General features: G+C 38.9%; 2 protein-coding genes across 10 annotated transcripts in view; one reads left to right on the top strand and one right to left on the bottom strand.

Moving 5' to 3' along the window:
- The window catches only part of PHF20 (PHD finger protein 20), a 173,736-nt gene extending 153,450 nt beyond the window's left edge, over positions 1 to 20,286 (bottom strand). For 2 of the 3 annotated variants that reach the window (XM_058685446.1, XM_058685450.1), the window contains exon 1: positions 20,183 to 20,286. The gene's annotated coding sequence lies outside the window, so the exon portion shown is untranslated. The remainder of the gene's footprint in view (positions 1 to 20,182) is intronic. The other variant, XM_058685449.1, reaches the window with a different exon arrangement.
- Positions 20,287 to 20,437: 151 nt separating this feature from the next.
- The window catches only part of RBM39 (RNA binding motif protein 39), a 31,918-nt gene continuing 26,483 nt past the window's right edge, over positions 20,438 to 25,872 (top strand). For 4 of the 7 annotated variants that reach the window (XM_058685466.1, XM_058685463.1, XM_058685462.1 and 1 more), the window contains exons 1-3: positions 20,438 to 20,743; positions 21,360 to 21,423; positions 23,200 to 23,249. In XM_058685466.1, the coding sequence (XP_058541449.1) occupies positions 21,373 to 21,423; positions 23,200 to 23,249 (101 nt within the window). In that variant the 5' untranslated portion in view covers positions 20,438 to 20,743; positions 21,360 to 21,372. Of the gene's footprint in view, positions 20,744 to 21,359; positions 21,424 to 21,648; positions 23,254 to 25,872 lie in introns of all 7 variants that reach the window. The other 3 variants (XM_058685465.1, XM_058685464.1, XM_058685467.1) reach the window with 3 other exon arrangements.

Below are 25,872 nucleotides of genomic sequence, written 5' to 3'. Positions count from 1 at the left end.
TAGTGCTCTCCAGGTGAGGGGGAGGAGAATTAAGTAGGAATTTCCAGCATTTTGCAAGATTATAAGAAGGGAGGGAGAAGAGGAAAAGGAGAGAACATTTTTTTATTCTTGTCCTAGCTACTAAAAAGAGTGATAAAATTCCTCTGGACCACTTCAAGGGACTATGTCCTGTTCAGCGCTGTACCTTGGGGACCCCAATACCTAGCACTGTTCCCTGTACTTTAAGCATACTTAATGCATATTTCTTGTGAGTTGAAACTCATGCCAATCAGAGATAAAGAGAAAGGGGGAAGGAGTTTAGCCCTAGGGACTAAAAGAATGGAATGGAGGTTTAAAAAGTTGATGAAATGAACAGTCTCTAAATCTGCTGGTGCTCCACTCCCCAAAAGTCTTATAATTTAATTTTAAATAGTTAATGGTTTGTCATATGGTTCAAATGCCAGAAACTATATAAAAGGTATACAATACAAAGTTCCCTCAAATTCCTGTCATTGGTCCTATTTCCACTGGTTAATCACTATTCTTACTTTCTTAGGAAGACTTCAAGGATTTCTTTTTTTTTTTTTTTAATGCCACACAGGTTTTTTTTTTTTTTTTTTTTTTTTTTAAGTTTCTTTAATTATTCTGAGAGAGAGAGAGAAAGCATAAGCAGGGGAGGGCAGAGAGAGAAGAAAGAGAATCCCAAACAGGCTGTCAGACACTTAACTGACTGAGCCACCCAGGCACCCCCTTTCAGGATTTCTCTCTATATATATATGTATATAAATTCAAATATATTCTGACTCTTTTATTCAAAAGGAAGCATTTTTTTAAGATTTTTTTTTCTAAGTAATCTCTACACCAATGTGGGGCTTCAACTCACAATCCCAAGATCAAGAGTCACGTGATCTACTCACTGAGCTAGTCAGGGGCCCACAAAAGGAAGCATTTATATATGTTGTCCTCCATCTTACTTTTTTTTGCTAAGCAAGGTTAGACACCCTAGAATACATTTTGTACAATGGCATAAAAATAATTTCCTCATTATCTTGTTTTACTTTATTGCTGCATAGTATTCCTTGTGTGGATGTACTATAATTTGCTTCATCAGTCCCTTATTGAAGGAAATTTGGGTTGCTTTCAATCTTTTGCAATTTATTTCTTTTTAAATGTTTATTTATTTATTTTGAGAGAGAAAGCATGCACGTGTGAGTGGGAGAGGGGCAAAGAGGGAGAGAGAGAATCCCAAGCAGGTTCTGAGCTGTCAGTGCAGAGCCTGATGCAGGGCTCAATCTCATGAACCATGAGATCATGACCTGAGCAGAAATCAAGAATCAGATGCTTAACTGACTGAGCCACCCAGGTACTTCCAATCTTTTGCAGTTTAAAAACAATGTTCCATTTACAAATTGTAAAGCACATGTGCACAGACAAACTGTACTCTAAATTCTCAGAAATGGAAGCTATGAGCCACAGCAATATATGCATTTATAACTTTGTTAGAGATTGCAATTTGCCCTCTATAGATTCCACAAAGATATATAACTCCACAGTTGCAAAATGTGTCACAAGTAATCTGTTACTTGCAATAATTAAAATCCAGCAATTTATTTATAGTTTAAGCGACAGAAGCAGTTTCAAAATTATTCCCATTATCTTAGTCTCATTTACTTTCATTCCCAGTAAGGAAAGAAATGAGTAATGTTCTAGTTTCTACTTACAAATGTGTATAACACACTGCACAATTGTGTGTATCATATATGTCAATGTCACCCCCCCATGTGTCGTTAAAAGAGATATATCAGAAATTATCTTGATGATTTTGATGTAGAATAAAATATCCTTAAGCATGAAAGGACAAGCCATTAAAGAAAATATTATATATTGAACAACATTTAAAAATTCTATTCTATCCACAAATATAACATACATAAACAGATAGTTTCAGGTATGTAGGGAAATGAGACTGAGAATGGAGGCTAAGGAAGTGTAACTCAAACAAAGAGGGGCCATTCACTTTGTTTCCAATGTTCATAAACGATGCTGCATTAAGAAAAAGTGAAAAGGGGGTAAAAAAGAAAACCTACTTAAGATAGAACATGGTTTTGGCTAAAATGAAGCCCAGTCTCGGGAGGATTAAAAAATTGATGATGAGGGTGCCTGGGTGGGTCAGTCGGTTGAGCGTCCAACTTTGGCTCAGATCATGATCTTGAGGTTCATGGGTTTGAGCCCCACATTGGGCTCTGTCCTGACAGCTCAGAGCCTGGAACCTGCTTCAGATTCTGTGTCTCCCTCTCTCTCTGCCCTTCCCCCCATCATGCTCTGTCTCTCTGTCAAAAATAAATAAATATTTTTAAAAATTAATTCATGCTCTGTCTCTTTCTGTCTCAAAAATAAATAAACGTTTAAAAAAAATTATTTAAAAAAAAAAAAAGGGGCGCCTGGATGGCTCAGTCAGCTAAGCCTCCGACTTCAGCTCAGGTCATGATCTCGCGGTCCGTGAGTTCGAGCCCCGCGTAGGGCTCTGTGCTGACCACTCAGAGCCTGGAGCCTGTTTCAGATTCTGTGTCTCCCTCCCTCTCTCTGACCCTCCCCCATTCATGCTCTGTCTCTTTCTGTCTCAAAAATAAATAAATGTTAAAAAAAAATTTTAAATTATTTAAATGATGGTTTGGGGAGATATTTTATTTTAAAAAAGGGGGGAAGAGAAACAATGTTGCAACAAATAATTCTCTTAGTGGGGTGCCTGGGTGGCTCAATCAGTTAAGTTTCCGACTTTGGCTCAGGTCATAATCTCACAGCTTGTGAGTTTGAGCCCGAGTTGGGCTCTGTGCTAACAACTCAAAGCCTGGAGACTACTTCAGACTCTGTGTCTCCCTCTCTCTGCCCCTCCCCTGCTCGCACTCTGTCTCTGTCTCTCTCTCCCAAAAACAAATAATAAAACATTAAAAAATTTTTTTTAATTCTTAGTGATGATCATTCATAACGTTTCCAATTGTTATAAACAATGTTTCATTAAACAGCCTTGTATATTCAATACAGGAGAAAAAGAGAAAAAGTGGAGTTGGGCTGGCTTAATGAAAATAGTGAACCAAGAATATGAGTATATCCTGAGTATATCCGTGTAATTACATGTATTTGAAGTTTAAAAAAAAAGTGATGATGATGGTGGTGATGGTGAAGAACGTTAATAACTGACATTCTGCTGCCCAAATCCCACTGGATTTCTTCTTGCCTGCTTATTGACTCACTAAGACCCAAAAGCTCTCTTCACCTTGCTGCCCCACACTTGTGCGTTTGAAATCTCACCTCCGTGACTTCACCCAACCCAGCACAGCCCACAGTTCCCTTGGGACTAAAACCATATCTCACATCCAATCTTAATTCCAAATTCCAGGCTCTAAATAGCACTCTAAAAGTCACTGGGTGATAATTATGGAGCAACAGGTAGTCCCAGGTACTCTCACACCTTATTCCACTTTTTCTGCTCTCTTTGACTATATCATTGTCTTTTTTTTTTCCTTGCTTCTTCATAAACCCTTTTCAGGTCTTGATGCTTTTTTTTAAAGTTTACTTATTTGTTTAAGCAATCTCTACACCCAAAGTGGGGCTCAAACTCATGATCCCAAGATCAAGAGTCACATGCTCCTCTGACTGAGCCAGCCAGGCGCCTCTGGGTCTCTATACTTTTCAAAGGTTTATTTATCCTAGTTGCTAAATCATCATCCCTCCTCCTCTTATTTTCAGGGGAGGCTTTTCATTGCAAGAGGTAAAATAGAGGCAAAAACCTCTGCATACTTGGCTAAAGTAGAGACGAAAATTGCCATAAAAACCCAAATGACAAAACCTGACAATTACAAGAGAGTTGGATCCTGCCCACATTTAACTCTCCCTGCCCCAGAAGGCTTCTGTCCTCCCATCAGATGCCTTGGGGTAGGACCTCTGACTTTTCAAAGGCCAGATGGGGAAATAAAATTTATATTTATATTCCCTATAGATTTCCATTTTTTTCTTTCACTCCTACACACTCACCTTTGCCTATCTCCCCTTCCTATTGTATTTCAAATCTTTATCTTACCCTCCCCCCTTTTTTAATATGTATTTAGGGTGCCTGGCTGGTTCAGTCAGAAGAGCATGCAACTCTTCATCTCAGGGTCTTGAGTTCCAGCCCCATGTTGGGGGAAGAGATTACTTAAACAAATAAAACTTTTTTTTTTTTTTTTTAAGGGGCGCTGGGTTGCTCAGTCAGTTAAGTGTCTGACTTCGGCCCTAGGTCATGATCTCACAGTTCCTGAGTTCGAGCCCAGTGTCAGGCTCTGCAATGACAGCTCAGAGACTGGAGTCTGCTTAGGATTCTGTGTCTCCCTCTCTGTGTTCCTCCCCTGCTCACGCACTCTCTCTCTCTCTCTCTCTCTTTAAAATAAATAAAAATTTTTAAAAATTAAAAAAAAAAATTTAAGATCTGTTTCAGGTGTGCCTGGATGGTTCAGTCGGTTTAGCACCCAATTCCAGCTCAGGTCATGATCTCACAGTTTGTGACTTCAAGGCCCACATTGGGCTCTCTGCTGTCAGCAGAGCTGGCTTTGGATCTTCTGTCGCCCTTTCTCCCTGTCCCTCCCCTGCTCATGCACTCTCTCTCTCTGTAAAATAAATAAACATTAAAATAAACGAATAAAAATAAATGAATAAATAATAATCTTTCATATCCTCAGAATTTAAAATTGATAAGGGTGAGGACTTTGTTTTGTTTACTGCTATATCCCCAGTGCATGGAATAATGTCTAGCATGAAAGAGGTACTTAAAATTTCTCATGGATGGCAATATCAAACAATGTTTTTGGAGTACTTCCATTATGCCCTCTATTCTAAGTTTCTTTACACATTTATTTTCTCACCTAATCTTTATAACAACCTTATAAGATTTAACAACTCTTTAAATGTGATGTCCCAAACTTTTCAGTGGCCTGTGAACAACTGAGAAAAAAATAACAGGTCGATTTTAAGCATGTGCAGATCTGTAGTGTAAATATTCACACTGGGGCTGATTTCAAACTACCAGTGTGAGATCAACTGGCTCCACAAATTCCTGGACATTTAATAATTGGTTCATGAGCTGGAACAAACCCTCCAGCACATCACTGGCTAGCAGAGCATGGAAGACCTTTCACAAATTAGTACTTATGTATCTTTCCAAAGAAATCGTCTCTGACTTTTCAACTCACCCACGCAATCGAATTGTACAGAATTCCTGTCTGTGTGAGAACATGCCCTGCTTGTCTATACTTAATTGTCATTGGGCAACGTGCTCTATATCTGAGAAGATCTTTCATCTTTCCTTTTTATATCCCGGCTTTACATTGATGCATCTCCAAAGCACCCCCAACCAATTCAACAAATAGTTGTTAAACAACCAGTACATTCCAGGCAGGATGCTAGGAGCTGGGGGAGAGGGGAAGGATAGAGATAAAGGAGAAGCAGTCCATGTTCTCAGAGTAGCTCACAATCTGGTAGTAAAGGCAAATGTGTAAGCTGGATTACAATCCAATAAGAGCAATAATGAGAGATTGATGGAGTCTAACAAGTGTAGGCAGGATAATGGCCAACTTCCTAGAGGATAAAACACGAACGTATTTAAGGACAGATATTTTCTAGGCATGGAGATACAGGCCATCTGAGACTTTACAAACAGATTAAAAAGTGGGGTAAAACAGATGATAGGGCATTCTGGATTCCTCTGTGCTCCCCAAACTGTCAGTGGGAAACCACTGCACTCCATTATAGGAGAATCTCCAATAAGAAAATGATCAAAATCAATGAATAGATTATGAACACAGGACTTCAAAATAAAATCTTTTTTTAAGTTTATTTTGAGAAAGAGAGAGAGAGCACAAGCAGGGGAAAGGCAGAGAGAGAGGGAGAGAGAAAGAATCCCAAGCAGTTCCTGAACTATCAATGCAGAGACCCATGCAGGGCTCAAACCCACGACCCGTGAGATCATGACCTAAGCTGAAACCAAGAGCCAAAATTAAGATTCAGACGCTTAACTGACTGAGCGACCCAGGTGCCCCAAATCCTTTTAAAAAATGGGGTGCCTGGCTGGCTCATTCAGTAGAGCATGCAACTCTTGATCTCTGGGCTGTGATTCAAGTCTCATGTTGGGTGTAGAAAATACTTAAAAACAAAATCTTAAAGGGGTACCTGGGTGGCTCAGTTGGTTAAGTGTCTGACTTCAGCACAGGTTATGATCTCATGGTTTATGGGTTTGAGTCCTGCGTCAGGCCCTATGCTGTGTGGAGCCTACTAAGGATTTTCTCTCTCCCTCTCTCTCTGCCCCTCCCCTACTCTCTCTTTCTCTCTCTCAGTAAGTAAATAAAAACTTTAAAAAATTTTTTAATAAAATATTTTTTAAAAAATCATGAACACAAGGAGAAATATGATAATAAGTCACCATCTTGAGGGGCACCTGGGTGGCTCAGTTGGTTAAGCATCCAAGTCTTGATTTCAGCTCAGATCATGATCTCACGGTTTCTGAGTGTGAGCCCCACATGAGGCTTCCTGCTGTCAGTGCAGAGCCTGCTTGGGATTCTCTGTCTACCCCATTTGCACCCTCTCTTTCTCTTTCTCAAAATAGATAAAAATAAACTTTAAGAAATAAGTCATCATCTTGAGAAATGTTTGCCAAAATTTTGTACCTGTTGCTTATCATCAAATCCATGGCCAGCAAACTAGGTATTCTGTTGATGGATCAAAGAACACCATAGAACTTGATAGCCCTGTTTCAATCAATACAAGCATTGGAAAATGTAGCAAAAAAAAAAATATCGGAAATGACAAATAAATGTTGGTGGCATATAGAGAAGAGTAAACGTGATAAATATATAAATAATAAAAAACAATAAAACTAACACTATGTTACAGCTACTGATTTATGTGCCTTACTTGTATTAAATTACTTAACTTTTGTCTCAACTTGATAAAGTAGGTATTATTATTATCCCACAGATATTTCACAGATGGGAAAACTGAGACTTAAGACAAGTTAAATGAGTCCCTCAGTGTTACTGACATACTGGCTTGCAAGAGCTGATAAATATTCAGTTGGAGCTTAAAATAGGCAACAGTGGGAATATTTACATTATGGCAAATATTACACATCAGGCTTTCTTGTTTTTGTTTTTGGTTTTTTTTATTTAAAAAAATTTTTTTTTTAAATGTTTAATGTTTATTTATTTTTGAGACAGAGAGAGACAGAGCATGAATAGGGGAGGGTCAGAGAGAGAGAGGGAGACTCAGAATCGGAAGCAGGCTCCAGGCTCTGAGCTGTCAGCACAGAGCCCGACACGGGGCTCAAACTCACAGACTGTGAGATCATGACCTGAGCCGAAGTCAGATGCTTAACCAACTGAGCCACCCAGGCGCCCCTGTTTTTGTTTTTTTTAGAGAGACAATTTATCAGCATACCATTGGTAGTCTTGGGTATTATTCAAGGCCCTGGAGACAAAATAATGAACAAAATGAACAAAAGTACCTGCCTTCATGGAGTTTGTAGACTAATGGTAAGAGATGGGCAATGAACAAATAAGTAAAATATAAGGTATGTTAGATGATGACAAATGTTATGAAGAAAAATAAACAGGAAAGGGGAATAAGTAGTTAGAGAGAGTTAGAGGATGGTCAGGGAAAGCCTCACAGAGAAGGTAACATCTAGGCGTGCTTGGATGGCTTAGTCAGTTGAGATTTCAACACTTGATCATGATCCAGGGTCATGGAATCGAGCCCCACATTTAAGCTCTGTGCTGAGCATGGAGCCTGCTTAAGAGTCTTTCTCTCTCAGGTGCCTAGGTGGCTCACTTGGTTAAGCATCTGACTTGGTTTCAACGCAGGCCATGATCTTGCAGTTTGTGAGATCGAGCCCTGCAGCAACCCTTGTGAAAGACTGCTTGAGATTCTTTGCCTCCCTGTCTCTCTGCCCCTCCCCATTTGCACTCTCTCTCCAGATAAATAAACATTAAAAAATCTCTCTCTGCTCCTCCCCATTTGCACTCTCTCTCTCCAAATAAATATTAAAAAGAATATTCTCTCTCTCCCTCTGCCCTTCTCCCGCACTCATGCTCTTTCTCTCTAAGAGAAAAAGAATTTAAAACAGAAGGGCCCTTGGGTGGCTCAGCCGGTTGAGCACCTGACTCTTGATTTCAGCTCCTTGGGTCATGATCCTGGGGTTATAGGATCAAGCCCAGAGGCAGGCTCCTAGCTGAGTGTGGAGCCTGCTTGGGATTCTGTCTCTCTTTTTGTCTCTGTCTCTCTCTCTTTCTCCAATCCCCTCTGCCCCTTTCCCCTGTTCACACTTTCTCTCTAAAATTAAAAAAAAAATTTTTTAAATAAGTTAACATCTGATTAGTGACTTTAAGGAAATAGTAAGGAGGCAGACTTGCATCTGTCTTGAAGAATGTCCTAAGCTAAACTTCATAAATGCAAGGTTCTTATAGGTACAAATGTAGGTTGGGTATTTAAGGAACAACAAGGAAGCCAGTTGCCTGGAACAGAGAGAGTAAAGGGGAATCTGTAAGGAAGAGTGTGATAAATATACATAGGCATTGTTTTTTTTTTTTTTTTTTATCTAAACAAACATTTTATCTTGGTATTCATAGCTGGATAAATCAGAAACTTTAGCAAAAATAATAGCTAATGTTTTGGGGTTTTTTTGAATAATATAGCTCATGTTTTTGAATGTTTACTGTGAGTTGAACACTGTGCTAAGTTATTCACATACATTATCTTACTTAGTCTTCTTCATATCATTTTACTTAATCCTCATAGCCGTCTGTGAGGCTGGGAAAAGTGAAACCTAACTAAAAGATTAAATAAATTATACAGAATTACAATATGTAGGAGAATGGATGAGAAGCCATGCCTGTTCCTGTCTGCTCTACACCTACTCTTCTCTACCCTTCTCTACTAGATTGAATTGGTAGGTGAATTTCTTAGATCCACAGAGTTAATTTGAGTGAAGAGGTTTCAATGTAATTGTAGGGCAACTGAAGGATGTTATTAGGTATGTGGGTGTGATTTGGCTTATGATTAGAAAAACAAAAACCTATAGCCCTTAAGAAAGGCATTAAGAATTAACTGAAGGAAGGGCACCTGGGTGTGGCTCAGTCGGTTAAGCATCCTACTTTCAGCTCAGGTCATGATTTCACAGTTTGTGAGTTTGAGCCCCACATTGGGCTCTCTGCTGTCAGAGAGCCACTTCAGATCCCCTATCCCTCTCTCTCTACCCCTCCCCCCACCCCGCGCGTGCTCTCTCTCTCTTTCAAAAATAAATAAACATTAAAAAAAGTAAAAAAAAAATAACTGAAGGGAAGAAAAATGAATTAACTAAAAGAATAATTTTAATTGAGGGTGATGGGGAAAGACACACATAGAAGGTAGCATTTGAACTGGACCTTGAAGACTAAATATCAGATCCTTACATACGGGTAAATGTCATTCATGTTAAGGAGGCAGAAACCACATTTTACCAAAGAGAATTTAATATAATGGATTGTTAACTATATAACTGAGGAAGCAAAATGAGAAATCTAAGGTATCACATTGGTAGTAATTGCAGGAACAGCTACCACTCCTAGGGCTTAGGAAACAAAGGGAAGAGGTTGGAATTATTAAAACACAAAACTTAAAAATAAACAAATAAATAAATAAACAAACAAATAAAGGAAGGGTCAAACAGAGCTGAAATTCAGATGTCTGAAGAGAAGGTGCTGCTTGGCAGGTGCTTGTGTCTGTGAATTCAGAGGAAGGGCCCCATGGGTTCGGACCCAGACCGGCCAGTAGAAGACACTGGGCAGTCAGTGCCAGTGTCTCTGAAGAGGGAATAATGAGACTGGTTCTATGAGTGTTGTAAAAACTGCAAACTGATTGAGCTTCTGTAATGGGAAGGAGCTGCCACTGCTAGAATTGAAGCTTTGCTGGGTGCCACAGAGGGCAACAGAAAGCAAGCAGGAAGGCTTCCATCGTTCCTTGTGAGCCTTGTAGTGTTCTTCTAGTAGTCTCTATTAGACGAGCTTAACAGAGAGCCAGTAGGCAAAGGCAAAGTATTTGCAGAGTCCCAACCCCAAAATCATAAAGCAGAGGGTAGATTTGGAGCTGAAAAAATACCTAATAACTGACTCATCTGATAGGCAGGCTTTGCATGGTCTGGCTTTTCATAAGCTTCTTTGCTACAGTCACATAACCTTCTGGCAGATCCTTAAAGACAGCATACTTCCTCCTGCTACCAGGCCTTTTGCATATTCTATTCTTTGACTGAACTGTTCTTTACCTATTAAATGCTATTCCTTGCACTAAATCTTCCTTTAAAATGTTTTCATAACACCTTAGACTTCTCTTGTAGCATTTGTCGCAGTTGTACATCTTTTTACTCGTTACAGTCTTTTGATTAACTCCTGCCTCCTCCAACTAGATTGTAAGTTCCAGGAGGGCAGGGGCCATGACTGTTTTTGTCCTCCTTTGTTTTCCCAGTGCCTGGGACTGCCACATAGTAAAAATTCAGTATATATTCGTTAAAGGAAATATTTCAATATCCTGGAAATGGAGAATGAAGCCATTACACGATAAGATATATGTATTAGAAAGCAGAGATTTGGGGCCTTTTTATTTCCATTTTCTCCCTCCAGCATATTGTTCTAGAGGATTCTTTTTTTTTTCTTTTTTTCCCTTCTTTTTTACTGAGGTAAAATTCATATAACATAAAATTAATCATTAACCATGCTAATATGTCTAATTTTTGGCATTTAGTACATTCACAATGTTATGCAACCATAACCACTAGCTAGTTCCAGAACATTTTCATCATACCAAAAGGAAATCTCATACCCATTAAATAGTCACTCCCCATACTTCCCTCCCCACACTCCCTGGCAACCACTGGTCAGCTTTCCATCTTTATGGAATTACGTATTCTGAATGTTTCTTTCCTTTTCTTTTTTCCTTTCTTTTTTCCCTTTCTTTCTTTTTATTTATGTTGATGTTGGGGGAGAGAGAATCCCAAGCAGGTTGTCAGCACGAAAAATGATGCAGGGCTCAATCTCACAAATTGTGAGTTCATGACCTGAGCCCAAATCAAGAGTTGGATGCTTAAATGACTGAGCGACCCAGGTGTCCCTGAATGTTTCCTATGATAATACATTTCCTATGATAATACATTGTGTCTGGCTTCTTTCATTTAGCATAATGTTTTTGAGGTTCATTTACTTTGTAGCATGTATCAGTACTTCCCTTTTATGGCTGAATAATATTCCATTATTTGGATATAAACACAGTTTATGCATTCATCAGTTGATAAACATTTGGATTGTGTCCATTTTTTCGGTTATAACAAATAGTAGTGCTATGAAAATTTGTGTATAGTATTTGTTTGAAAACATATTAAGTATTTTTGAAACAAGATCAAGAGTCACATGGTCTACCAACTGAGTCAGACAGGTCCCCTGAAAATACATCTTCAGTGCTCAGGTCTATACCTAAGAGTGAAATTACTGGGTCACGTGGTAATTCTGTATTTCACCTTTAGAGAAACTTGCCAAACTGTTTTCCACAGGAGTTGCACCATTTTACATTTCCACCAGTGATGTCTGAGTGTTTTACTTTTTCCACATTCTTGCTAACATCTCTATTTTCTTTTGCAACCACTGCATACAAGTCATGTTCATGCTGCATAGATTCCAACTCAGATGTTTCACTTATATAAGGATGTAGGGCTTGGTTATTTAGAGATATTTAGACGTATAATGTCTCTTTGGGCTTCCTCCAGAAAATAATTGCTAAGGACTTATTTTTTTCCGGCTCCAAAAAAGAATGAATGAGCCTACTAAATACATCCTTTTTTTTCTGGGCTGTTCATTGTACAGGACCATTCACTCATATCATGTAATCACATGCTTTCATTCAAAATCATTGTGTGTTGATGCTTCTTTTGTTTTTCATCCATGATTTTCAAGGTATATCTCCATCTTGTGATGCCTCGTCAGCAGGATCCTCCTATTGCTAGATTCGCTTAAATCCCAAATCTTTTGCAGTGTTATGCTTGATTGCATTTCTTTTTGCTTCCGTTAACAGATTTTTTTTTCCACTTGACTACTGTTTATTGAGGATCCATCATGAGCCTGTTTCAACTCCACAGCATCCTTACACTGGGCCCTACAGAGGAGGGACAGGAGGGGGCTAGACAGTGACTGCAGCTTGAGGCCCTGTTCTGCCGCAGGACCGACATCAAGTGTCCGTATATGTCTGCCAGCCAAATGAATGGGTCATCCGAGCATCAAACCCATTTCCCAGAAAATAGTGAGGTTCAGGAGAGAAGTTATCTGGACCCAAGGACTGCTGTGGGGGAGGTTCTGACCTGCTGTACTTTCCTTTCCTCCCTTCAGGGTGACCTGTTAGCAGATAATTTTTTCAAGATTTATTATTATCATTGTTTCTTCATTTTTGAGAGAGAGAAAGAGAGACAGAGTGTGAGCAGGAGAGGGGCAAAGAGAGAAGGAGATGCAGAATCTGAAGCAGGCTCCAGGCTCTGAGCTGTCAGCACAGAGCCTGACACGGGGCAGGGCCTGAACCCATGAACTGTGAGATCATAACCTGAGCCAAAGTCAGTCACTCAACTGACGGAGTCCCAAGATTGTTTATTACTTTTAAGTAATCTCTAAACCCAATGTGGGGCTCGACTTTATAACCCTGGGATCAAGAATTTCATGCTCTACCAGGTGCCCCCCTATTAACAAATACATTTTTAAAAAATGTTTATTTATTTAAACTTATTTATTTATTTATTTATTTAGAGAGTATGGGGAGGAACAGGGAGAGAGAGGGGGAGAGAGAGAATCTGAAGCAGGTACCATGCTGTCAGCACAGAGCCCGATATGGGGCTTGAACCTACAAATTGTGAGATCATGACCTGAGCCAAAATCAAGAGTCTGATGCTCAGCCAACTGAGCCATTTTTAGCCTCATTAGCAGACATTTTTAAACAATACACTGCCTCCTAAATTGCAATGTTTTATTCAGTTCTCTGGTAGTCAAATCAGGATATTTTAGGATAAATACATATTGCTTTGTCTGGTTCCTCTATTCCTGCTTCTACCATTCCTTCACTTTAAATATTACTTGATTTGTATGCATTTGTCAAACTCATCTATTAGTACAGTTAAGATTTGTGCATATCACTGTAAAATTTACCTCATTAAAAAAATCATAACTACTAAATTCTAGCTAAGAATAGGCAATGCTGGAGCGCCAGGGTGGCTCAGTCTGTTAAGTTTCCGACTTCGGCTTAGGTCATGATCTCACAGTCTGTGAGTTCAAGCCCAGGATCGGGCTCTGTGTTGACAGCTCAGAGCCTGGAGCCTGCTTCAGATGTTTCTCCCTCTCTCTCTGCCCCTCCCCTCTGCAAAAGTAAATAATAAACATTAAAAAAATAAAAAATAAAAGAATATGCAATGCTGAAGTGTTTAGTGATAAATGTACTGATGTCTATAATTTATTCAAAAAGTATTAAAGGGGTGCTTGGCTGGCTCAGTCGGTGGAGTACTCAACTCTTGATCTCGGGGTTGTGAGTTTGACCTCCACAATGGGTGTAGAGATCACTTAAAGATAAAATGTTTTTAAGACTTTTTTTCTTAAAATATATATTTTTTAATATTTATTTTTGAGAGAGAGAGAGAGGGAGGAGGAGGGGGAGGGGCAGAGTGAGTGAGAGGGAGACACAGAATCTGAAGCAGGATCCAGGCTCCGAACTGTCAGCACAGAGCCCAAGGAACCCACGAACCCAGTGATCATGATCTGAGCTGAAGTCAGTCGCTTTTAAGATTTTTTTCAGTGTTTATTTTTGAAAGGCAGGGAGGGGCAGAGAGAGAGGCAGACAGAAGATTTCAAGTGGGTTCTGAAGAGCCCAATGCAGGGCTCAAATTCATGAACCTTGAGATCATGACCTCAGCTGAAGTTGGATGCTTAACCAACTGAGCTGCCCAGGTGCCCCAAAGATAAAATCTTAAAAATAAAAAATTAAAAAAATTGAAAATTAAGCTGGATGAAGGGATAGACAGAGGGTTGGTACATAGTTATGTGATAAAGCAAACATTACAAAATATTAAATGTAAAATAGGTGGGGGCACCAGGAGGGCTCAGTTGGTTAAGCATTCAACATTTGATTTCGGCTCAGGTCATTATCTCATGGTTCATAAGAAGGAGCTCTATGTCGGGTTTCATGCAAACAGCACAGAGCCTGCTTGGAATTCTCTCTTTCTCTCTCTCTCTCTCTCTCTCTCTCTCTGTCTCTCTGCCCCTTCCCTGTGTGAGTTCTCTCTCTCTTTTTCTCTCTCTCAAAATAAATAAATAAACTTAAAAAAATGAAAATAGGTGGTAGGCACATATACAATGATCTCAACTGATAATTTTCATAATAAAATGTTGAAAAAATACTCCTTAACTCTATAATGATCTACATCAATCAGCTCCTTCCAGAAGATTCTGTGACCACTTGCATCATAGTCTGATCCCATCAATTAATTTCATTTGATATAAATAAATAAACAGATTTAGAGGAATAAATGGGATAATGTATAGAAAATAGTTTACAAACTATTGTCATTTAAATATGCTATTATTTATAGTATGATGTTCAAGGTATTGAGTTCATGCAAAATTTTAATACAAAACACTATGTTGAACATGATTTTTGTTCCTTCAGGTGTTTCCTAACTAAACTGGAAACTGATTTTAGAGAGAGAGGGAGAGAATCTTTTTTTTTTTTTTTTTGAGAGATAGAGAGAGAGGGAGAGAGAGGGAGAGCACGGGGAGGGGCAGAGAGGAGGGACAGAGGATCCAGAGCAGACTCCAAGCTGACAGCAGAGAGCCTAAGTCAGGGCTTGAACCCACAAACTATGAGATCATGACCTGAGCCAAAGTCAGAAGCTTCACTGACTGAGCCATCCATGTGCCCCAGGGAGACAGAATCTTAAGCAGGCTCCATGCTCAGGGTGGAGGCCTATTTGAGATTCAATCTCAGGACCCTGAGATTGTGACCTGAGCTGAAATCAAGAGTTGGGTGTTTCACCAACTAAACTACCCAGCGATGCCTTGAGACTGTGCCTTTATTTTGTACCCACAAATCAGCCTGCAGAGTGCTGAAAATACTGAAGCCTCTAAATTTTTATTTTCTATATATATTTAAAAAAAATTTTTAAGGTTTATTTTTGAGATAGAGACAGAGACAGAGACAGAGTGTGAGTGGGGGAGGGGCAGAGAGCAGGAAGGAGACACAGAATCTGAAACAGGCTCCAGGCTCTGAAGTGTCAGCACAGAGCCTGATGCAGGGCTCGAAATCATCAATAGTGAGACCATGACTTGAGCTGAAGTTGGACACTTAACTGAGTGAGCCACCCAGGCACTGGAGTTCTAAATATTTATTGAATCAATCAGTAAATGGCATATTTCACTGATAAAACTCCAAAAGAATGTTCTAAATTCTATTTTGGTATAGTGTATTGAATATTTTCATTTTTATTTTCAAGGTAAAATAGTGTTTTGGGAAATCCTGTTGCCCATGGGATGGACAGATGGGCTGTATTGTCATCTTATTCATGAGTGCCTCTTAATGTTCTTGATTTCCTTAACTATGGGAGTTTAAAACACTGTATTTTTGTGACCAAATATTAAACTCTGGCAAAAACATTGATTGTTGCTTCCTTATCTAGTTTACACAGGATCTTAAGAAACTGTATCTTAAGTTTGAGGAACAGGATTCTTTGTTGGTGATATCAAGCAAAATTATTATGAGAGTACATGGCATCAACCTGAAATACATGGTTAGTAATGTACCCCTGAAAAATCTCTTCTTTGAAGGACTAATCATTCTCAAGCTGATGAACATTCCTTTAGGATATGTCACTAAAATGTCCCTGACATTATGGCCAGTAGACAGACAAATCTTTGAAACAAATGCCAAATTCAATCAGTAAATTGATTAGATAACAAAGTACTAAGGGGAAGGATTGATAGTTTCATATACCCAAATCAGGCAAAATCATAGGGGTGGCAAAATTATTTCTATCTATATGAAGAGCCTTGAGATTCTTGATGTCATAATGACTTGGGAAAGAAAACAAAAAGGTTCATTATGCCTGTCAGTGGCTCAAGAATATTGCCAGAATCTATCAGGCAGGTTATGCAACCACAGTCTTTGGTCCAGGTCAAAAACTCTGGCCAAAAAGGAACCTTGGTCTTCTGAGATAGTGTATGAATTCTTTTGGGATGTCAATCTCAAGTTTTTTGAGATAATAAAATCTTCTCTTATGGGTGTGTTTTTACAAAGAGAGGTTTAAATTTAAATATATATATATATATATATATATATATATATATAATGTCTTAAAACATTTATGTTGTTTTGAGATATTTTGAACCATTCTTAAAAATTTTAAGTTTATTTATTTATTTAGAAAGAGTGTATGTGTGGATGGGGGTGGGGCAGAGAGGGGAGAGAGAGAATCCCAAGCAGGCTGTGTTTTCAGCTTGGAGCCGGATTTGGGGCTCAACATGGGGCTTGATCCCACGAAAAGTGAGATCATGACCTGAGCCAAAATCAAATGCTGAACAGACTGAGCCACCCAGGCACCCCAAGGATACTTTGTATGTATAATTAAGTTGTAATGTTTAAGAGAATTTTGCATATTTAAGATTCTAATTAAATATGTGTAATTGAGTAATTGAGTTGAGACTTATGATTTTAATTGGAAAGGTATAGGAGACTACATTAGAAAATTTTAAGAAAAAGAAAATTTTCTTGGATACTATTTTTAATCTTATTTTTTAAATTTACATCCAAATTAGTTAGAACATAGTGCAACAATGATTTCAGGTGTAGATTCCCTAATGCCAGAAAATTTTAAGAAACTAAGACTGACTATACTTATCAAAAAAAATTTTTTTTTAATCTTTATTTATTTTTGAGAGAGAGACAGAGTGCAAGCGGGAGAGGAACAGAGAGGGGGGGGAGGAGACATAGAATCCAAAGCAGGCTCTAGGCTCTGAGCTGTCATCACAGAGCCCAATGCGGGGCTTGAACTCACAAACCTTGAGATCATGATCTGAGCTAAAGTCAGATGCTTAACTGACTGAGCCACCCAGGCGCCCTTATACTTGCTATTTTTTTTAAAAAGATTTTATTTACAAAAAAAAAAAAGATTTTATTTACTTAAAAAATGCAAATATCAAAAATAGCATTAAAATTTATTTATTTATTTTTTAGAAAGAGAAAGACAGAGTGTGAGTTGGGGAGGGGCAGAGAGAGAAGGAGACACAGAGTCTGAAGCATGGTTCCAGGCTCTGAGTTGTCAGCACAGAGCCGGATGCGGGGCTTGCACCCACAAACTGTGAGATTATGCCCTGAGCTGAAGTTGGACACTTAACTGACTGAGCCACCCAGGCGCCCTAAAAATAGCATTTTCTGTCCATAAAAGTCATACACTGACATCAAAAAACTCACATTGGCAAAATATATATACTTTTAATGTTTATTTACTTTTGAGAGAGGGAGAGAGACTGCGCTGCTCAGGCACATGCGTATGGGAGGGGCAGAGAAAGAGAGAGAGAGAGAATCCCAAGCGGCACCTGCACTGTCATCATGGAGCCTGACTTGGAGCTAGAACTCACAAACCATGAGATCATTACCTGAGCTGAAACCAAGAGTCAAATGCTTAACTGCCAGGTGTCCAGGCAAAATATATTTTTTAAAAGATTTTATGTAATACAAAAATATTTTAGTATTCATTTATTTAAATTTTGGTTAACATATAGTGCAATATTGGTTTCAGGAGTAGAATTCAATGATTCATCCCTTATATTCAACGCTCAGTGCTCATCATAAAAAGTGCTCTCTTTAGTTACCCCTCACCCATCTAGCCTATCTCCCACGCACCCAAAAGATTTTACTTTCAAGTAATCTCTATATCCAATATGGGGCTTGATCTCACAATCCTGAGATCAAGAGTCGCATGGTCAGTCGAGGGAGCCTAGGTGGCTGTTGGTTAAGCATCCGACTAAGGCTCAGGTCATGATTTTGCTAGTCCCAAGTTCGGGCCCCAAGTTGGGCTGTGTGCTGACAGCTAAGAGCCTGGAGCCTGTTTCAAATGCTGTGTCTCTTTCCTGCTCTCTGCCCCTTCCCCACTCATGCTCTGTCTCTCTTTCTCTCTTTCTCAAATATAAATAAACATTAAAAAAAAAAAAAAAAAAAGAGTCGCATGCTCCACAGACTGAGCCAGCCAGGCACCCTGACATCTGACATCAGCAAAATAATTTTTTGAATTTTAAAATTCTCTAAGATTAGTATCTATTACATCCTGTATCCCAAGCTTTTGGCTATTGTGTACTCCTCTCTATACATTACAGAACATAATAATATTCTCGATGGTGGTGATGATTTAAACCAATGACCTTCTGCTTCAAATGACTCAAGAATAAAATGATGAAAGGGGGAAAAATGATGAAAGGGGAATTAATTTACAGAGAAAGTCAGTGAGCCATACAGAGAAAGGTTTTGCAAAATGCATGAAAAGCATATTTTGTTTCGAATATCTTCTTTTAAAACATAAAAAATATATTTGTTTTAGAGACTGAGTTTTCCAGCTCGTGTTTGTGCTCTAAATTTCCAGGTTCTCTCTGGTCATCCTTGAACAGAAAACAATTTAAGAAATATTCAATAATCAAGTGACTGAAGGCTTACAGCCTTCCTATTCCCAAATAAGTCTAGAGGTTCAAGTCAAATTTTGTGCTGTCATGTTCCTAAACGAACAAACAAATTAATAAGGGGCCAGCCACCTTTATACTTTGATATTTGCACAATTAACAAGTCACAATAATGAAAACCAAACGGGAAAAGAGAAAGCAAAAGTTAACTTTGTTTGTTAGCTTGAACATATTATGATTCAGTGTTTTGGGATTTTCAACACAAAAAATTAAGAGGATATGAATTATCAGGAAAAGGAGTAAGGGAATATTACTATGTAAAATCTAATCCTCTAAGAGAAACACCTGTGTGGGAGGTTAACCAGAAATGTAAAGCCCCTTTACACCTACATTTCCTTCAAATAATTGTTTAGCAGTAACAGAAGTTCACTTTTCTGAGGATGAAATATTTGCCAGGCACATTATAGACATTATCTCATGTAATCCTCACTATAGCCCCACTAGGTCTGCACTCATTTATCGAGGGTCCCCCTGGGGGAATTCAGTTAGTGAGCATTATCAGCCTAGGGCAGTCTCAAGAAGCTTAGCCTAGTAATTATTACTACCCCCTTCTTCACAAGAGGAGATGGGAGGATAGGCTCTAAGAGATTAACTTACTTGTCCAAGTCCAAGGTCATACAGTGTTGGAGCAGCTACGCGAACCAAATTATCTCATGTCAAATCTTACCCTCGATTATTAAGCTATTAATAGACTTATCTGTAAGATTTTTTGCTTCTAATGCCTCGATTTTTTTCAAACATTTTTATCTTAGAGGAGGAAGCCTTAGAGCCAACGACCTCTCTGCTGCCTTCTTTTTCACAGCGTTGACCAAAGAGCAAGTGGTGCTTTTACACTGTAACTGCCAGGTATCTGGGGAGCTTGAGGGGCGAGGAGTCGAGTCCCAGGGGAATGGGGGACATTTTTTTTTTTTTTTGAAGAAATAGCAACCCCGACACAAGGCCAGACTGTAAAATCCCGAGCAGAAAGCTGATTCACCGCCAAAGGAAGTTTATTTTTTTTCACCTCCTCATTCCCTTTCTCCACTATTTCCAAGCGTGTTTTGTTAGCAGTGTCTAGCCCACTGACTCCAAAATGCCGGAAAAACCTAGTTTTTATTCTACACCCGTATCTCCCTAGCCCCTACCCCTGTACGGTCTCTTCTTGCCTTTCTTCTCACGTGCCTTTCACTTCTTCACCTTTGGCGGATGATCTATACATGACGCTTTTTGTTTTATTCTATCGCCATATGGACTAGATTGCCTTATGGCGACCTTGACAGACACCAGGGTGGGAAGCCCGGGGGAGGGGAGAGGCAGTCAGCTCTGAGAGAAAAACCTTCAGATAACTGTTGAGGAGACGCCACCGGGAGGAGGCAACCACAGAGCTCCACTTAGCGTTCAATTTTTAAAAAGATTGACAGGAAGTGTACCAACTGTCTTTGCTCTAGCTACTTGCGCGGTCTCGCGAGATACGGACGTCCATGTAGAGGGGGTGTCAAAGGCTCCTCTCTGAGTGGGGGATGGGAGTATCTGTGGCGCAATCATTGCGCGAGATTGGGCCATGGTCGCTCGGGCCATGCTTACATCTCGCGATATTTCGGCCGGTACGGTCTGGAACTACGGGCAACTTCTCGCGAGAGCCCGTGCTGAGGGCTCTGTGAGACCCCGTGTGTTTGTGTGTGTGTATGTGTGTTGGTGGATGTGAGTACGAGGAAGCAGCGGCCGCCATTTCAGAGAGCTTGTCGAAGCTGTCGCAGGGGTGGATCCTGAGCTGCCGAAGCCGCCGTCCTGCACTTCCGCGCGGGCTCCTCTAATCCCATTGTTTCTTTTAGATTCGCTCGGGCCTATCCGCCCTCGGAGCCCGAAATTCGGGCTGGGCGGTACCGCGGCCTGGGCCTAGCGGCTTAACAGTAGCAACAGCGGCGGCAGCAACAGCAGCAGCCCCCGTCTTTCCGAATACAAGCACCCCAGGGGCCCGAAAGCCCGCACAGGTAAGGAGGTGTCGCGGGCCTGAGTATTGTCAGAGCTTTTCAGAGGTTTAGTTTTCGTCTGGGTTGAGGGGCACTCCTTAGTCGGTGTTTAACGACTTGGTGGGGGGGGCAGGTTCTCGAGAAATCGGTTCCATTTCGGCGACCGCGCCCTTATTTTCCGGTCGTGTAGATTTCAGGTTTTTTGGGTGGCAGGGACCCCAGAGAGGCCTAGGGCGGATAGAGACTGGTCCCTTAGAGGCCTGGGGCGGCCGCGACCTCCCAACATGGCGCCAGCCGAACGCTACCATGGCACACAACCCCTCCCAACCGAGGGAGTTTCCCTTTGCCCCTAAAATGGCAGCGCGGGTTTTGCGCGGAAAGAGGCGCTCTCGCTCGAGTCGCGCGCGTTGTTTTTGGAGTTAATTGTAAGCTGCTTTTTGAATGTACGTTTAATGTATTTCTGTCTGTTCAGTCTTGGAGGCATTTCAGATTTAGTTACCAAGACTGGTAAAGTGCATCCCCTTTGGTTATTCCAGGGTTTTTGAAGTATTTTCTGAAGTTTCGGAGTTGGTCGTGTAAGAAGGAAATAGGGCAGAATTGAAAAATGTTTACTCACTGAATTACCTTTATTTTCTAGGCGTTTAGAGAAAATGGCAGACGATATTGATATTGAAGCAATGCTTGAGGCTCCTTACAAGAAGGTGAGAAAAAACATGTCGGTGAGGTTTATTTATTTCTTAATTTAGCATTATCACGAAACTACTGCTGAAATGTAAACTAACCTCCCCGGAGCCCTCTTGATTTACCTTATCAGAGATGCATTACGTGTAACTTACAAAAGTAAATATATGCTATTGATGTAATAATATTGTGCAGTAGTTTCACTTCAGCGTGATGAATAAATGCCCATCTATCTCTCTTTGTAGACTTGCCTAACGATATCTCACCTCTACTCCCATGAATTCACCTTTGATTCCAGTGTGAACTGTCAATCATAAGGTAGTAATTGAGTGACTTATCGCTGTACCGTGGTCCCCTAGGTAAAATGACTCAACTAAGAATTACCAGCTCCAGTTTGGTATAGCAAAAAGGTGAATGTAGTGGTTTGGGAAAATAGCAGGGGTCCAAGAATAACAAAGCATAACCAGTCTGTGGCAAGCAAATCTTTAAATAAGTTTTACAAGAAGAAATGGGTGAGATTTAAATTTTCTTCTATATATATACATATATATATGACTGGTGATAGTAAATATTGAAACAGGCAGGTGATGATCTGCTGCTCAGTTAAAAATTATTAAATTCTTGGATCCCTGAATAGAAATTTTTTTTTTAAAGCAAAGGAGGCAGTATCACAAACTTAAAGTCACTTGATGACTGTTTTTACTGTTCTCCATATTTTATTTTTAATTAGTCCCTGCCATAATATTTCACACTAAAAGCTACAGAGGAATTATTTTGGCTAATAGTATAGTCTTTGACCCATTTCAGTATCACAGTAAAAGTAAAGTGTCTTTTCATTCTTTCACCAGTTGGTGGTGAAAATAGCAGTATGCATGCATTATCACTGGTGTCACAAACTGTAAGCTTTGTAAGTTAGGACTTATACTTCTATAACTGATGTGATCAAACTTTGAAAATAAACATTGCACTAAACCTTTTAAAAATAATACATCTGTTTTGGATTGTATAGCACGACCATGTGGTACCAATATGGATGAATTCTTTCTAACTTTAAATGGTGTATGTAGTTGTATAATGCTTAGACTCTTGAAGAACTACTTTCTATTTTAATGTTAAGATTCTTGTGTCTTAGTTTAACATGGATGTAGTTCCATGTAAACAGGTATGGAAGTAGGAAATGTTTAGGCTGGACTGGTGGATTATTAATTGACTTTCTTGGGTTCTTGGGAGTCAACATTACTAAAGCAGTGTGAATCCCTGTTTGCTTCAGGGCGAGATGTGTGACAGAGGTGGCATCAAGCTCTTACAGTCCCAACCCTCCAACGGAAATGGGCGAAGATCTCAGGAATGGCATCGGTCACAGGAAATCGATAGTGGCTGGCTGCTAGCATGGCCACTTGGGGCTTAGGCAGAAATAGAGCCATGGTACTGACCAAAGGGACCATAGCACATGGAATAAAACTCAAAACAGGACTTCATTCATGTTTTATAGAAATTCTATTTAACCACTTGAACACTGTAAATCTGGATAACTTAATATCTAACTATATAAGAAAGTAAAATTTAACATGTTAATATGCATTTTTATTTTTGTATCACGATGACTTAATTGTAAGCAACAAAGTGGTTAAACACATACCCATCTAAATTTTTTTATAGCCTTCCATGTTAAATTATAAGCAAGTAATTAGTTTTAAAATTGTTTTGTATTTTCTTATTCCTATTCCCTTTACCCTTTGACAACTTGAAATGTTACCACTTCGTCCTCATGATGTTCTTCTATCAACCCTGCTTAGGATGAGAACAAGTTGAGCAGTGCTAACGGCCATGAAGAACGTAGCAAAAAGTAAGTTATAACAAGGGACCTGGGGTGGGGGGGGGAACCTTTATGTGATTGAGATCTTAAGTTGTGTTCCTGTGGCTATAGCATCAAACTAAAAGTTCTCTTCAAAAGCTTTTGTCTCTTTTAGAAAAGTTGTTCTTTACCTTCTGGGACAAGAAACTATTTGAGGATATGAAACTATGGACTCTTTCCCTAGATTTCGGGATATAGTGTCAGGGACCTTTTGGACACCTTCCCTTCCAAATGTGTCCATGACAATCTGGATAAGAGTTCCTGTATTACAGCTTGTCTTCTGTCTTAAATTTATTAACTTTGGCTTAATATTTTGGTGTGTGTTATCAATAAAACTGTTACAATCTACTGAAGATGGGTTAGGAAGAAGAAAAGGTAATAAATAACCAGGCCATGGAAAATATTATTTGCTCTAAATCACCACTGAAGGAATCAGAGCTGTGAATTATTTATGCTCCTTGCTGCTTAAAGGCCCTTTTTATAGTAACGTTATAGCATAGTTAAGTACTTCTTAGGTGCTTCTTACATGGTTTTTGTTATCTTAAGCTTTTTAAACTTTAAGCCTTAAATAGAATGGAGTTTTTTTAAAGTTTTATTTGTTTATACAAGTTACTAGGTTAAATGAGTAACCCATAACAAGAACTCAGTGCTCCATAGTGCAGAATATAGTATAGGATAAGTTTCAATAAAATTGTAAGCAGAACCAGTTTATAAGGTTTGATCCTGTTTTTGGAGTTTTCTTTCAGCTTTAAAATTAATCATTCTTAACATCACTTGGTCATGTTACAAGCATTAAATTGTTTTAGTAGCCTATTTTGTGAACGTACATGACCTGATAATACGTAAAGAAAAAGTGATAACATAGCTGTTTATTTGATTTTTTTGGCTCTTATCCTAGTAAGAGCTCAGAGTGCTTCATAGTACACCACCTTAACATCCTCACAACAATTCTTATTTGGTAGGTTGATAGAGTTTCGCAAAATAGATGAGAAAATTCTTAGTTTGGATTATGCAGGCTTTGTTCTTTTTTTTTTTTTTTTTTTTTTTATTCTTACACTTCCTCTAAAGTAATATAGTAATGCATTGAACTAAAATGCAATTTGTGGAAAATGTCTTATATTTTATTTTGGTACAAAGCTAGGTGGAGGATCTGTTATAGTTCCTCACTAATCACAACAGATTTTGGGAATTAATCATACTGGGTTTAGTCTTGAATTTTTATAGTTTGAGGCAATCAACCAACCTTTGTGTGGTTTAATGTTGCCTACTTTTAGACCTTTTACTAAAGTCAGTTTCCTAATTAATGACTCTAATTCACAGTTCTTCAATTCATAATGAAAACTAGGAAGGAGTATCCATGTAAATTTAAATTATCTAATCTAGGTGTGGGTAAGGATCTCATCCTGAGTGCCAGCAGGATGAGAACAATGTACTTTAGGGCACAGACTTTCTTTGTTCAACCATTCTCAGCTGTCACTCCTTGCTTCTAACTCAGTCTGCAGTTTATACTTATTTTTATCCTGCATCTAAGCTCATTAAGGCTACCAAGCTTACACAGGACATTTAGTATTAAGCTCTCCATGACTAATGGTTTATGACCTTTATCTAAAGAGTTTTCTGACACTGAATAGAAGAATGGGTAATTTTCTTTCATTGGCTATAGGATAGCCAATTTAAGGGAATGTCTTCTTAAAATAGCCCAACTACCATCTAGTATTTTTTTAAATGTAGAAGTTATTTCTGTCAGACTTCTCAGTCTCCATTTAAGCTGCTTAAATAAATGGCTTTTTTGTTCAATCAGAAACTTTGCTCCCATTTTTCTAAAGGGAATTAATCTTTCAAATTAATTTGGAAGTTATTTAGAAAATTTTCTATGTAAGGTTAGATGAGATATAGAACAAGTACAATGTTCTGTGCTTTAGTGTTATGTTCTGTTAATCAAAGGAAAGTGCCATGTTGCATTTTTCATCCTAAAACTTCGTTGTCTTAAAAGCAATTGAGTATTGGGATGCAATTTTAAGGTAGTAAGAAAATGCACTTTTTGAGAAATCGAGACTTGACTAATAACTAGTAAATGTTTTAAAAAATAGTTCTGATTTTCAGTCTGTACACTCAGTTGTATTCTGGTAGTAGTAAAAAGAACTAAGTTTAACACAAACTGGTTATCAATTAGCCTACCTTCTGAAGAACTATACCCCTGAGTTTGGCAAGATCTCAAAGTATGCCTGAGCTTGCCTTCATGGGAATATTACTAGTGTAATCATTTTTGGAAAGTCTGAACCAGTGTCCATTCAGTTAAGCTCTTTAGGAATTACTCAAAGGATAGCAATAAAATGACACAGTTGAAATATATTGGCTACTGTGTGTGGATTATCTATAAATTTTGGAATAAATGACTTTTCTATTTTTTTTCTTATTTTCCAGAGTACTTTGCATTTAAATTTTAGATCTTCTTACATGGAAGAGGTCAAATCCAGTTATAGCAAAACACCTTTACAGCAGAGGCCATATAACCAAAAAGTCCAAAGGCCCAGCCCAGTGGACCATTTACTTCAATGATGTTCAGTACAAAATTCCACTGCCACTAAAGACTTTGGAAAGTCCCTTTTAAGTT

This window comes from Neofelis nebulosa, chromosome 9 (genome assembly GCF_028018385.1).
Source record: "Neofelis nebulosa isolate mNeoNeb1 chromosome 9, mNeoNeb1.pri, whole genome shotgun sequence".
In the NCBI taxonomy this organism is placed as follows: domain Eukaryota; kingdom Metazoa; phylum Chordata; class Mammalia; order Carnivora; family Felidae; genus Neofelis; species Neofelis nebulosa.
The sequence above is the reverse complement of the archived record's forward strand: the minus strand, read 5'-3'. Positions and strand labels throughout refer to the sequence as shown.